The 15,178-nt window shown below is 53.4% G+C and overlaps 1 protein-coding gene across 1 annotated transcript; it reads right to left on the reverse strand.

Moving 5' to 3' along the window:
• Positions 1-6,167: 6,167 nt before the first annotated feature.
• On the reverse strand, positions 6,168-9,373 carry ARL4C (ARF like GTPase 4C). Its single transcript, XM_069782154.1, has one exon. The coding sequence runs from the start codon at positions 9,146-9,148 to the stop codon at positions 8,570-8,572; it is 579 nt and encodes a 192-aa protein (XP_069638255.1). The 5' UTR covers positions 9,149-9,373; the 3' UTR covers positions 6,168-8,569.
• Between the last annotated feature and the right edge of the window lie 5,805 nt (positions 9,374-15,178).

Genomic DNA, 15,178 nt, shown 5'->3' on the forward strand with positions numbered 1-15,178 from the left:
GCATTAGCAATCCATAAACAGGGGTGGGTGCTGCCTCAAGAGGCACCTGGGCTCCAGTCCTGCAGTAAGGCTGGTGTGGGGAGGTGTTGGGGAATGAGGACATTGCTCATGGACCCCAAGCCCTCTTCTCCCAGGCTGTCCCTCATCCAGAACGAAGCCAATTTTTAGCTTAAAAAGAGCCAGTACAGGCTCTGCTCAGCTCAGAGCATCCTCAGAGGTTATAAAACCCTCAGGCCACAGTAATAAAACTCCAGCAGGGCTCACTTTTCCCAAACCAGCCCCTTCAGTGACCTCCCGACAGGTTTATGGCTGCCTCATGCTCCACCATGCTCTTCAAACACATTGTCACACTGGGGCTTCCTTGCCTGCACTCACGCTTTGGTTTGCACCCATTACACCCCAGCAGTTACCAGGGTCACAGAGCAGCCAGGCTAAAAAGAAATGCTGATGCTGAGGTTTAACAAACAGTTTTAGGCCCCCCCAACACACACACACACACCTGCTTTGCTCTAATCGAGTTTTACAGGGGGTTGGCAGGGGAAGGATGGGGTATTTGTCCTGCATGAGGTTTTGCAGCTGATGAGAGACAAATCATCGTGGGACTTTTTGCATCACACCCTTGTGATGAAAAGATGAAGGTGGGCAGCACCTTAGGAGAGGCTGGGCTGGGTGGGAAGATGGCTGGCTTTGGCATCACAAGCTGCAGGCAAAACCGGCAGGGGCTAAATTTAAACCATCCTTGCCCCATTCTCAGTCTGAGATGCTCCGGAGCTGCTGGAAGTCCCAGAAGAAATGCAGCAGGTCCCAGGGATGGGCTGAGGTTTGTGGGGAGACATCAGCAAGGTCTCCCCACCTCTCTGGTGGCATCACCAGATGCTACCCCTTGGCCATGAATGGGAGACAAAGACCTGTGCAGTTGGCCAGTTCTTCTGGAGATGTGGCTGTCACTAGCTACGTTGGATGGGGAACAACCGAGCACACACTCCAAGAATAGTGTATGGGTGGTGGGTTGTTATTTTGGTTTTTTTTTTTTCCCCACAACCCATCATCATCTTGGCACCAACCAGCTCTAACAGATCCCTCCTTCTAAGTAATCAGGTGGTTTCTAAGGCTGGCTGGGAAAGAGCGTGGTCTATCCTGGAAGGAGGTGGGGGGCAAGAAAACATTGCAAAGCTGCAGCATTGCCATTCCCCCTCCTGCCTTTGGACATTTTAAACAGGCAGCAGAAGCCAAAGGATGGGGAAATTGCCAAAGAGTTGAAAGGGCCCCCTTGTTAGAGAATGCAAGTGGCAAAGAAGAGGGCTTCCCAAGAGCTATTTAAACATTAACCAGCACAACAATTGCCCTGTGTTCCCGTTTCCCATTGCCACGCTGGTCTTTCACCTCTGCGTGGGTGCATCTGCAGGGTCCTGAGCTGCCTCCAGCCCTGGAGACACGGCCTGTCCACTGCTGGCACAGTGCTACGGTGGTGATGGGAGCTTCTGTGCCATCTCCTCTGCCTGCAGGACTTCCATTACCATCCCTGTAGCTGCAGGGGAGCCCACAAGTATGGAGTCCAGGGTTTAAAATGGGTTATTAACCTCTCTCTTGCAGCCATAACTTGGAGGATACGGCTGGAGGGTTTGAGAGAGCCACAGGTCATAAAATAAAGTCAGCATGGCATGGAGCTGCTGGATGCTGAACTGAGGCACTCAGCCCTGATGTAGCTCTTCCGCCCACAGTGCAAGCAGGAGTACTCAGACCTGCAGCAACCTTCCCCCACCCAAGCACCATTCAAGCCCTTTCCTCACCATGTAAGGGACCATCCTGCAGGTTTAGCATCTTTAGTATGGGGATCTGAGTATCACACCTCCAGCACCGATTTCTTTTTTTAGCCTTGGGAGTAAGAAAAATGCTGGCAACCTTGTTTTACACCTGTGGAAAAGAAGTCTGAGGGCATCTAAAGTGATGTGGCCAAGGTAAGGCAGGAGCCAGTAGCAGACACTGGAAAACCACATTGAACCCAGCTTTGTGTTCTGCCCTCTTTCCAGCAGCAAAATCCAGACTTGAAAGCAATGCCAGGTGGGATCAGGAGCTTCAGGTTTGCCTGTCTCCCCAGACACCAACTTTTGGGAATGCTTCAGCCCCAGCACTGGGGGATCACAAGAAATTTCATGAGCTGACAGTAGTCCACTCCAGCTGCAAAATTTGGGTACCACTGGGCCAAAGTAATAAAAATAATAATAAATAATAATTAAATATAACAATCATCATCATCATCATCTGTGGGTTGATGAAGAGCTGGGTGAGATGATCTCCGCCTTCTATTCCCCAGTGTCTGCAAGCAGGCTGTCGTACCTCTCCCCCAGCGCCCCGTGGCCCTGGGCTCAGCAGCACTTCTCACAGACTCTCCTCGTGCTGCAGCATTTTTGCAAGCCATAAGATGTCATTAGTCAAGGCTGTCAGGGAGGGAGGACAAGGGGGTCATTAGGCACTTGGGATTATTTCTGGTCACCTGTCGGCTGAGTATAGCTCCAGTGCAAACACCTGGGCGATTTATAGGCTTCATAACTCACTTTTCATCAGTATTTTAATGCAGTTGCTGGAGAGTTGCTCTTTTTTGTAAGCGTTCCTCCCTTAAATCTCACTCGAATATCTGAGGGAAGCAAACACAAGGTAAGCTGAAATAAACAGAATGGTTTATTAGAGCAAATATTTCCAGACTGGGCTCTCCATATTCCCTAGTCATCATGAACTATCCTCAATGAGAATATGCTTGTGCTGAAATGTCTCAATTTCAGTCTACTAGGCAAGCGCTACCTTTTTTTTGCATGAGATGTGTGTAAAGTGCCTAGCGTCCTGCAGACCTCACTCACAGCAGTGGCCTTTTGCTGCTCAGACAAAAAGTACATGTGATTTGGGGTAATTCACATTCAAGAAGCTTTAGGATGGAGCTGACTGAAAACAAAGCAAACGGGGTCCTAGTTTGAATCAGCGTGGGATTTTTTTTTCTTCTTCTAATGGTTTATAGACCATTCTAAAGAGATGGTCATCCTCACCACACCCAAACTTTGACCAGAAGCACCTTGTGCTGTGCAAAGATATAGCTCTCTTTGCATTAGACCATGCTTCAAGGATTCAGTGCCCTACAAATTACAGTAACCAAGATGATTCTTTTAAAGAGACTTGCTTGGGAGGCAAATCCCATTTGAAATAAACCAGAGGGATTTAGCTTAACAAGGCAAACCAGGGAAAGAGAGGGAGAAGGCCCCGTGTAACTGAGACACTAAGAGGCAAGGCAGAACCTGCAGAAGAGGAGCTGCAGAGCTCTTGGGGTGGAGTCCTCATCAAGCTATATGCATGAAAACGTAGGACATTCCAAGCCATCAGAGAGGTGCTTGAAGCACCCTTGTCCATGAGAGCAAGTGGAAATTGCTCAGCAGCCCTCCCTTGGTGGCCTTCAGAGAGGGTATGTCAGGGACCTGCAGGGAAGCGGTGGGAGACACACTGGTAGCTTCTCTCTACTTATTTCTGTCCTGACCCCAACTCCTCCTGCTGCTGGCTAGACCCCATCCCTGGTCCGTTCTCTTCTTGCCTTTCTGCCATTTGAAAGGTTGCAGGTCCTTGTCACCCGCTCCTAGCCCATGCCTGTGGAGATCCGATGCAGCTGACAGCCCAACTGCTTCCTCACTGCTTTTTTCTCCCCGCTGGTCCCATGCAGGGGGAGCATCCTTGGGCATTGCCTGATGGCTTGGGCTCCACATGCCATGAGGGTCCCCAAACATTGGGCTGGGGACCATGGCTCCAGCATCACTTGCTGTTTCGCTGAACTGCCTGCTTGGGGAGATGGTATGGCAGCATAAATCACAGCCGGCATGCTGCTTCAGGGCATCACAAGGTCAGCACGCTTCTTGTGCAATGTTTTCATGACAACTGGCCTAAACACGCAAAAACCCCTGCTGACAAAAGCACTCTCTGGCCAGGAGGAGAGGCTGTGTGGCTTGAAGGAGGATGTCTGTCCTTGCAGCTCGAGGCACAAGGAGCTTTGCTTGCAAGAAGACACAACCCCTCCTGCCCCTTCCCGCAAGCCAGTGGCTTTGGCAGTAAAATAAACTGAGACATCCCAGCTCAGCCCCCCCCACCCTGCTCACAGAGCTGGGGGGGGAGATCCAGTTACACAGTCACACACGCACAAAGTCACAGCCTCTCAAAACCTACAGCCCAAACCCTTCTGGCTGTTTTTCTTCCTCCATCACAGGGACAGGCATGGTTCCCCCCATTAAACCAGGAGGAGGAAAGCCCCCCCCAGCTCCATGCGGGACATAGCATGTCACCCTGTGTGCCCAAGGGATCCAAGTCTGGGCCCCCTGGGGCACAGATAAGCCTGAACAGGGACACAATGCCAGTGTGCACGACTCCGTGCCAGCAGGAAAACCTCCATAAATCGGCTCCCACTGGGTGGGATCGGTGAGGATGAGTCCCTTCACGCTAAGGAGGGTGCAGGCAGTGCAGCATCCGCTCCTGGGCTTTCAGATCCATGAAACGCAGGCCAGAAGAAACATGATGTCCCGCATGCTGCCTGAAAAACAGGGCTGGAGGGGCAAAGGGAAGCAATGGTCAGAAGCATCTTGAGGAGCGCTGGACCGGACCATGCTGCCCACCATGCCACCCCTGTGGCAGAGAGACAGGAACCCGTTGGTGACGGTCTGTGCGAGGAAGGAGCCTGTGGGGAACTGCACCTTTCAGAGGCTCTCCACATGGTCACGAGGCAGCTGAGCACTCAGCAACTCAATCCTCGAGTGCCACTGATCACCATCCAGCACAGCTTCAAGCGGTTTCTGGGCGTGAACCAACAGCCTTGATAGGAGCTCAGTAACTGCATCACTGGATAAGCCTTCAGGTTCATTTTGAGGTCCTGCAACCCTTTAGAGCCCCAAGACCCTGACCCTGCAAAGCGAACAGCACATCCTCTTGCCTGGGCACTCTGCACCCTGGAAACCAGGGGGTCCACCTGGGCAGCAGAGAGAAGCCTAGCGCAACCCTCGAGCAGGTTAAGCGCTCATGAGCCCAGCCAAATCGCACTTTCGCGAACTGGGCTTATCATTTCCTCCCTGGCTGCCATGTCACCGTTTTAAAAAGAAAGCAAGGAGTCATTTACCACCCAGCTCCGGCTCTCCTCTCCGAAATGTCACCCTGTGTTTCCTGTGTTAGCAGCCACCCAGGAGCAGAGGCAGCCTCCAGCCCTGCAGCATCCTGTTCTCAGCTGCCCGCCTGGTGCTTTAACCCCTGCAGACCTGGCGCCCTGCCGCTGCAACGGGCTTGCCTGAGGACACGCATTTAAAAAAGCCACACTGAGCAAACCCAAAACTTTCTCGCTTCCTCTTCTAAGTGCTGTGCACAGGGTGATCGCCTCCTTCACATGGATTTAAAATAAAAAGAGGTGAGGGAAGAAAATACCCACACCAAACAGTATTGTCCCCTTTCACGGACAGCAGCAGAAATGCAGAGAAATTAAGTGTCCTGCAAAAGAGCTCAGATTTCATTAACTGCAAAATTATCGATGTTCCCCACGTCCTAGAGGGACACGCTGCAGAGGAACGCCATGTGACAGACCCATGCCAGTATACCGCTGGGTGCAGAGTGATCCTGAGTAGGTCCCTTCTCCGTCCCCATGCCCAGCTCCTTCATAACATGCAACGAGAACCAACTGTAAAATGCAGCATTGATATTAGAGAAATAAGCAGAAGAACACTTTTTTTTTTTAATCAGGCCCTTTCATTGTATAAATAATTTATTTCGGTTCACAGCATTATGTCTGCATCTTTTAAAAAAAGAAGAAAAGACAGGAGGAACAGAGACTGACGGACAATGGCAAGGGTAGGACACGCGCAGCAGGATATCCAACACTGATGGGAACACTGCGAAGGTACCTGGGAAAATGAGACTGGTACCTTGTGATAGCTGCTAAAAAAAAAAGAAAAGGTCATTCAAACATATTTAGAGAAGATGCACAACCTTGCAAAAAGCCCAGCTCATTTTTCAGAGCAACAACCCATGCAGTTTCCTTTAACCACTGTTTTGCTGAGGCACCTCTTCTTCTAGTCCACCGTAGGCGACACACATCTTCATACAGGAAAAATCAGCGTACAGTTGTGAAACGTTACAGAAATACCACGGAAGCCATTAGCTACTAATTGGAAAAGTCTTTTTAATTATTGCAGAAAGCAGAGTTGGTAGGAACGGCACCACAACAGCGTCCCACCTGGCTCAGCTGAAGCTTCAAGCCTGCGCTGCCAGTTCAGTGCATGCTTCAGTGCTCTGCCAAAAACCAGCCATTTCTCTAAGGGGATGCTCAGCTGAGCTGGGTGTAACAAACTCCCAGGAAGGACCGAACTCCGTAAATGCATGCCACCGGGTCTTCCATGCCAGCGTTTGCTAAATCAAGACCTACGTCTTGACAGCAAGGAGGCAAAACCCACAACTAATAGCCTGCACGTGTCATTGTTAAAACCTGATCGCTTTTGAGTTGGTGGGGAAAACGTAGCTTTATGTTTCGCCTCTAAAATGGGTCGCTCTCCAAAAAAAAGGGTTACTGCACGTGGCTTCTGTGGCATCAAAAATAAATAATTTTTTTTCCTCTCTTGACAGCAAGTACCAAAGTGTTGGAGGTGAAGACAAAGCAAAGAAAACCCAAGGAAGCGGGAACAGAGCCACCTGAACTGATGGGACCAGCCCACTCACTCAGCACACAAGTCAGGACTTGCGTTGGGAACTCAAATCCCACAAGAAGAGAAATACTACTTGGCTGCAACATTTGTTTCCTAACAAAAAAACCCGCTATTTGGAAGGTGCCGCGCTCATTGGTGCAAGGGGAGAATCAACTCCCTGAAACCTGAAGGGCATTTTTCTTTTGTCTGCTTGGTGGTTTCTCCTTGGCTGCTCTGGGAAGGGGTTTTCAAATGGGAAGGCCGGTGTAAAATCACCAGAAAATCCTGCCAGCCTGAGTGGCTCAAAACTCAGGGTATTTGGCCCCTGAGGGCTGCCTGCTTCTGCTCCATGGGCAGCATGGAAAGCCGAGACCCTGCTTTTCTCCTCCAGAGAGTTGGGTCCCAGGCCAAAACACAGACAACAACTGGCTTTTTGGTCCCCAGTCCCTTCCAGGTACCAAAATTCACCTGCAGAAGAACACGGCGGGGCCTGACCCTGCCCCGGGTGCTCAGCAGGCAGAGGCAGCCCACACAGCTAATGCTGGCAGCAAGGGGCTCTCTGCTTTGTATCGGGTTTAAATCTTTATAAAAAACTAGCACCCCCCAATGTCACCCCCCGCCCCCCATGTCTCCTCACACCCTGCCATTTTCCCAGCGCTGCCGAGTCCCTTTCCAGCAGAGATTTTGCAAGCTCTGGCCATCTCAGCAGGCAGTGCCGGCAGCTGTCCGTCCGTCCTGCCCTGCCATGACCCCCCCAAAACCCCGCATTTAGCAAGCGCTGCCCTGACCTCTTGTACCGACAGCACAGTGACCAGTACCATGACGCTTGCTTTTTCTGTTTGTTTTGTGTTTTTTTTTTTTAAATAACCCCTAGTTTGGATCACCCCAGCTGGAGCAAATTAGCACCTTGGAGCATGCCTCTGCCTGGGCACAATAAAGACCTGCTCGGGGCTTTGCTTCAGAAGATGACACAATTAAGCCTTTGAGAAGGGGGACTCCTGGACACCCCCCCCCCCCCCAAACACTTCCAGCAGCGTTCACCCCAAACCCTTGCCTTTTTTGATTTTTTCCTTTTTTTTTAAGCAAGCAGCTTAAAGCTCAGCACCGGTCAGCAGCTGCTAGGCACCCCCGGAGCCGCAGGCTTAGCAACACCCCCCCCCCCCGGCTGAAGGCTGCCTGTCCTTGCTCTGCACCCATCCGCACCCTACACCACCAGCCAGGAGGGGGGTGGGGGGGTTGTCCTCTTACCCATCACCCTCCCCCCAACACATTTCGTGCTGGTCCACCCCCCCCACCCCTCCGCTTTCGACACCCCTTCCCACCCACAAACGTGGGGGAGGGATGCGGGTATGCGGGCAAGTATCGGGAAGCCCCCTCACCGCTGATCTTGCCAAACCCGGGTGCTGCCTTCATCCCCCCACATAGCATCTCCCCCCCCCCCCCCCGTTAAAGATCCAGAAGCACGCTGGGCTTCTCTCAAATGCACTTCAACAGGGTCCTGCCCTGTTCGCCCCCGGCACACAAAAAAAGCTCGGTGGTCTTGAAGGACGGAAGGGGGTCTCGGCCCGGTAGCACGTCTCCAGCCCGGCCCAGGGGCCCCAGGAGATCCGGATCCGGCCCTTGGGAGGACGGTGGTCCGCGGCAAGGGGCGGTGGGAGAGGGGAGATCCCGGCTCTCGCCCGCAGCCGGGATGTGGGCTTGGCTGGCGGGAGCGGCTTTGTTGTCACCACTATTGTCTTTTCATTTGGAAAGGGGGGGCGGGGGGAGAAAAAAGAGGAAAAAATAATAATAATAACGATTAAACCCAAAAGAATCGCTTTGGTTCTCTCTCCCCCTCGGTTCCTTTGTCTGCTTCCCCATCCCTCTCCGCGTCCGCGGGGCTTCTACCGCTTCTTCTTCTGCTTGAGGGACTTCCTCCGCTTGAGGATCATCTCGTAGAGCTTGTCCATGCCCTCCGTGAGCCCCTCGCCGATGATGGCGCAGGCGGGCTGGATGTGGTAGGTGGTGGAAGGGGTCAGCTCGTGGAGGGCCAGCTGCTTCTCGATCTCGGCCACCGGCAGGGACTTGGGCAGGTCCTGCTTGTTGGCGATGACCAGCAGCGGGGTACCTTGGTTCTCGGCGAACTTGGTCACCTTGTGCAGCTCTGTTTTGGCCTCCTCCAGCCGGTCCACGTCCACCGAGTCCACCACGTAGATGATGCCATCGGTGCAGCGGCTGTAGGACTTCCAGAGCGGGCGCAGCTTCTCCTGCCCACCCACGTCCCAAAAGTGGCAACTGATGCCTTTGGCCGTCCCGTTGCTCAGCCGGATCTTCTCCGTGTTGAAACCGATGGTGGGCACGGTGTTGACGAACTCGTTGAACTTCAACCGGTACAGCACCGTGGTCTTCCCCGCCGAGTCCAGGCCCAGCATGACGATGTGCAGGGACTGGAAGGCGGAGATGTTGGAGGAGATGTTCCCCATGGCCACGGCTCACGCCGCCCTCACAGCCCCGCGCCCATCCCCGCGCCGCCGGCCCGCAGGGGCACGGCTGGGGGGGGGCGGCGGCGGCGGCGAGCTGGGCTGGGCTGGGAGCGGGCAGCGAGCAGGCAGCAGGCGGGCAGCAGGCAGGGAGCAGGCAGGCAGCAGGCAGGCAGCAGGCAGCGCGGCTCCACGCGGCGGCGGGGCTGCGGGACCCGCCGGCCACCGCCCCGCCCGGGAGGAGGGGCCGCGCCGCCGCCTTCCGCCGGCTCCGCCCGCCCCCCCCGCCCTGCCTGCACCCCCACCTGCCCGGCCTTTCTCCTCCTGCCTGCACCCCCACCTGCCCGGCCTTTCTCCTGCCTGCACCGCCGGAGGGGCGGGGGAACTGACTTGCTGCGCTCCATTGCCCGGGGACAGCCCCGCGGTCGCCTGGGAGCGAGTGTCCCCTGCCCCGTGCTTAAAGCTTGCTTATCCCTACGCTTTGCATCGTCACCGACCACAGAAATCATAAAAAAAAAACAAACACCTTAAAATAGTACCAAGCCGAAACATCATTCATTGCGCGTGAGACACGAGGAGGGACCTTCTGCTGCACCATGTGTCATCCCCGGCTGAGGGAATCGGGGGGGGGGTGTTGCAAAAGTGGTTCATGCACAGCTCTGCGGGATGACTGGGACCGGTGACGAGCTAAGCCCGGAAAGCGGGTGAGCGATGCGATGCTCCTGCAAAAGCAGAGCCTGTGCTGGCGACGAGAGAGCTCAGGAGTCATCGTCCCCCCAGCCTGGTGCTAGGACACGGAGCATCTGCATCCCCAGGGGCTCGCACAGTCTCCCAAAGCCGAGAGATGCAGGGAACGGAAAACCTCACCTGCGCTGAATCCAGGGCGGGGGGGGGGGGGGGGCGGACGACAGGCTAACCACTGCTGTCAATGCTTTTTGCATCTCATACTTTGTCAAAGCTATCAACACCCTCAACCCATGTTAAAACCCCTGAGGTCCTTGTGGCCAACCAGCCCCCCAGGGCCCAGCACAGCTCAGTGCCCCAAGCCATGTAGCTGCTGGCCCAGCTACTCCTCCTGGAAGCCCCTTCCAGGCCAGTGTGGGGACAGGGAAGCCACCCCCACTGCATGCTCTGGGGAAGGCCTGCCCTGCTCTTTGCCGTTGCATTTATTTCTGGTGTTGCTTCTGAGACGAAGAGCAGCAGCAGGGTTGTTCCTACGATATTACCTATCCCCTCTTTTACAGCATTTATAAAATAAATATCAACTGTATCTGACAGCTTAACTAGAAAGCCCCGGAGAAAGAAGTGTGCTGCAGAAGACAGATACTGCTTTTAATTTAAGATGCTTTCACCACGCAGCGTGCAGTGAGGATTGTCAGGCTGGAGTGGGATCATTTCTCATATTCATATTTCATCCCAAGGATGTGTGTTGTGGCTTTGCATGGAGATAAGACTACCTGCTAACACATGCCATCATTAAAAATACAGGCAGCTCACTGTGACGGTCTCTGGAGGTGACACTGGGCGCAGTTTTGATGGAAATCATCGTGTGGTGACAGCGTGAAAAGTGCAGGGAGCTGCATCCCCGCCAGCGTGCAGCTGGGAGAAACGCTCCTTGGCACATGTGAGGTGGCATCGCCTCCACGCTCTGCACAGCCGCTCAAAAAGCAAGGCGCAGGCGTTGCACAGGCTGGAAAATGAAAACCTGTTGTGCACTGGGGTTGTCCTCATCAGCTGGCCTTTGAGCTGGCATGAGTTCAGGCTTTTCTCTGCAACCACGTAAAGGTAATGAGAGCAAGTAGAGAAAGCTGTGAGTGATCACCTGACTCCAGGAGCTGGAGCATTAAAGAAAAAAAATGCCAGAAATAGAAGAAAAGGGTCATATCCGTGAGTGGAGTCACCAGCAGATCCGTCACCGCTCTCTTCGCTTCTGCCTGAATTGCTCCAGCAAAAGCTTTCTTAAACGCTGCTGTGCAGGATAATCCCAAGGCAAATGCAACCTGGGCTGCACCCAGAATTAGTGGTTAATCTGTGTGCAGTAGGTTTGTGTTTTAGGAATTTACCTTTGGGCTGTGAGGAGTGCCGGGTCCGGTGCAGGAGACGCTGTTTCAGCCTTGGGTGTTGTGGCAGGGCAGCACTCCCCAGGGAATTCCCCCTCTCCGTCACTTCCAACCCTTTCTCTCCCTCCTCCTTCATCCTCACTGCTGAAGACAGCTTCGAGCCTCAAGTTGAAAGGCTTCCTTTTCTAAACAGGCTGGCAAAATTTCCTTTCCCCCAACAGCCAAAGTCCAAAGGAGACACTTCCCTCCTCTGTGCCCCTCCTTTTTTCACCCCAGCATTGATTGTGAGTTATAAATAAAGGCAAGATTAGGTAGACAGGCTGATCAAACCTAGGGGATATTCTAAAAAACGGCCTTATATCAGATGATCCCAAGGGGATGGAGATAAAGAGGAGCGTTGCAGTGGTAAATTATGCTGCAGCTAATGCCCGCTATCCATAAATAAGCTGTTAAGACCTCCCCTGAATGTTAAGCGTAGAAATAACAGTCTTAATCGCAGCTGAGAGGAGTCTGCCAAGTCCATTCAGTGGCAAATTTAGGGAGAGGAAACCCATCTTTTCCACACACACACCCTCCTCTGCTTTTTCTGCCCCCCCCCCCCCCCCCCCCCATCATATGAAGGTTAAGCAGCCAAGGTTAAAGCCGGCATTAGCATCTAAATGTGTGTCTGCGAGTCTCTGACAAAGGGACCGCTCGCTGGTCCCCAACATTTCGCTCCAGCAGCAAGGCGGCTGTTGCTGCCATAGTAACTGTTTTCAGACATGGCAATTATTTCTTCCCAGCTCCCCCCCCCGCCCCCCATCCCATCTCCCTTCCCCCAGCTCATCTTGCGCTTCAAAGTATCTTTTTTCATTTTTTTGGAGTGAAACACAAAGGACCAGAGCCCGCACACATCCACCAGCGCTGTGCCCAGAGACAAGGGAGGGATGCTTCCCGCACTTCCACGGCCTGCTCATAGATTATCCCTAATAGTGACTTTTAATCCGCATCCAATTAGCCCTTTATCACCCAGGCAAAGCGAAACCTTGGAGCAGCAGCTTTTGCCAGCGGTTTCTGGCAAAGTCGGTGACTTGGACTGGGGGGAAATCGGTTTGCGGAGAGCATCCCGACTCCCGGAGCATGCGGGATCCTCTCTCCCTCCCCTGCCCCTTCCTTCTTAATAGCACCACTTGTCTTAGTCCGCTCCCTTTTGTTTCTGCATTAAAAGCAGAGACACCAGCCCAGACAAACTCAACAGGCAAGGGCTGTAATTAGGGCTGCGCCCGTTCCTGGGGATCCCTGAGGCTAATTAATAGCATCCCCGTGACAAACGCCTGGGCTGCAGAACAGTCCAAAGGCTGCGCTGAGAGCCAGAACTGCGGCAGCCACCTCTCCAGTAGATGATGGTGGGACAAGGCACGGGACTGGTGTCTCCAGCCGGTTTACAGGGGGCTGCTCCCCTCTTCTACCAGGGTTTCGTGGGTGAGCTCTGCCCAAGTGGTGGCTTTCCTGGGCCTGCATGAGCTGGAAGAAGCAGCACTAGTTAATATTATGTAGGAAAGTCTCATCCCTGTTTGCCAGCCCTGGCGGTGGGGGAAAGCCCTTGGGGAGGCTTTTTGGGGTCAGTGCACCCATGCCTGTCATGGTCAGCATCCTTTTCTTGTGTCACTCTCCTTCCCACCTTCATGAACTCTCTTCCTTTCCAAGGACCTTCCAGCCCACTCACTGTTTAATGAGGCCAGGTAATGCGGGATCATTACGGGCTGAATAGCCTGTGAGTCCCATAGGAGCCTTTTGGATAGTAACTCTGAGGGAAAAGAGCATCACAGATTTAATGGGACTCCTTCCTCCCAGGAAAGGCAGCTTTTTATTCTGCGGGGCTGCAGAAGCAGGGTGATACAGCTAGGTACCCCCACGGAAAGGGTTAATGGGGGAGAGCAAAGGGACACAGGGGAATAATGGGAGAGAGAGGCAGATACTGAATATTTCACACTAGATTATCCCTCTAAGTGCTCAATTCACACCTCTGCTACCAGTTTCTTGAGTGGTTTCTGGAGATGGCCTGGCTTGGGTGTTTTTCTGTGCTTTGTCTCACCCAGCCATGTTCAACCCTGTGCTGGGAGGGTCTGTGCCCCTTGAAGTGGAGCCCTCCATCCCTGCCAGCTCCTGCCCATTTGAGCATGCAGACACTTGGGGCAAGGGCCAAGGAGGTCTTGTGGCTCAGAGATGTCTCCGGGAGCTCCTTGGTCAATGGGTGGATGGAGGGGTGTGCGGATGGAGGGATGGATAAAAGTAGCAGAGTAACGGAGAAACGGCTGAATCCACAGAGCTCCTAATGCAGGAGTGAGAAATAATCCGTTCATCTGCAGCACAGCAGCTCAGCTCCATTTCATGACCTCAGATGCCTCCTCAGGCCAAGCAAACTCCTTCAAGGACCAGCTTAAAGCCGGCTTTACAGCCTCATCCCCAGGAAACGTGAAACAGCCACAAACTGAGGAAGAAGAACAAAATCTTCCTCTAAAGGAGTTGATGTGAAAACAGCCTTACCAAGGCAGCACAAAATCCATCTAGCCCAGCATTGTGTCTGTAAGCCCCTAGGAGTGGAGGCAGTTGGAGGAGCACAAGACCAGGGCAGATGTGTACTAGAATTTTTGGTGGGTTTTTTCCCTCCCTGGATTTGTACAAACCCACCATGAAGCTTTACAAGCTTTTAGCCTTCTCAGCATCCTGGGGCAGAATGCCACAGTTTACTGATTTTTGCTGGATAAAGAGTATGAAACTGCCTGGAAATGTCCTCTGCAAACTCACACAGACCAAGTACAGCCTTGCAGGTTAAAGCAAGGTGAGCGCAAAGGTTTTCTGGCAGGTTAGGCTGGGATTTTCACCAGAAATGGCTCTTTCTGTGCTATGCTTGCAATGTAGCCCTAACTCTGCCTGTCACTGCCCCCTCCCCCCGACAATCCATGAAATTCGGCAGGAGGAACAAAACATCTGCCTGACTTGAGCAGGCAGAGACAAAAGAAGCGAGCTCCCTGCCTTTGTTCCCATGATTTGCTGAGATGACAGACGTCATTTTTTCACGGCAAGCGCTGCGTCCCACCGCTGCAGCTGAGGGCACCAGGAGGGGACACAGGGCTGACTTACACCGGATCAAGCAAAACAGCACTGGTGTTCCTCCCTTAACATCTGTGCTCTGGTTTGGATGTCCTGACTGACTGCTTGGATGCTTGGAATAAAATCCTGTGTGGGGAGAGTGAGGAAAGCAGGATGTCCTCCTTCGATCATTTTAGGAGTTGAGGTTTCAGCAGCGTTAGGGTTTATCTGCTGTATCTGGGACTCCATGCACCTAAATTGCCCGCTGCCCTCAGAAGGGTGCCAGGGACATTGCTAGCAGGGGTGTTTCGCTGGTCCTTCATCTCTGAGCACCTCCGGGCTGGCCTGGGGCCATGGCTGCTGGGCAAAGCAGAATTACCCCTTCCTGCAGGAGGGGAGGAAAGCCCTGGGGAAACCCAAGCTAGAGCTGGGGCAGTCACCCATGGGGATCCCAGAGGAAAAGAGATATTATTTGGGTACAGATACTCCATCCCCTCATCTCTGCTTCGCCAAGGACACGTCTAGGGGCGGGTGAGACCCCTCCTGGGCTGGTGGCAAGGGGCAAGCAACCCTTAGCTCCCACCTGCGTAAGCCATGATACCAGATTCCCAGCACCCTTTGCACAAGCAGTGCCTGGAGGGGAATAACCCCTCGCCCCTCCCTGGCTTCCAGCTGGGTAAATAACTGCTCTGAACGACTGCTTTTGTGCTCACAAGCATCCTGGGGCCAGAGGAGAGGAGACTGAAACTCTGCTGGTTTCATTACCCCAGGACACTGCGTTAGTTTTGGATACAGAGCACAGCTCTCTTCGGTGCAGCCAAGGGAAAACTGGGGGAGAAGGGAAAGTACCTGCACCCACCTGGACCTGTTCCTGGCAGGGTGTCTTATGCTGGTGTACACA

This window comes from Haliaeetus albicilla, chromosome 4, assembly GCF_947461875.1.
Source record: "Haliaeetus albicilla chromosome 4, bHalAlb1.1, whole genome shotgun sequence".
Lineage (NCBI taxonomy): Eukaryota > Metazoa > Chordata > Aves > Accipitriformes > Accipitridae > Haliaeetus > Haliaeetus albicilla.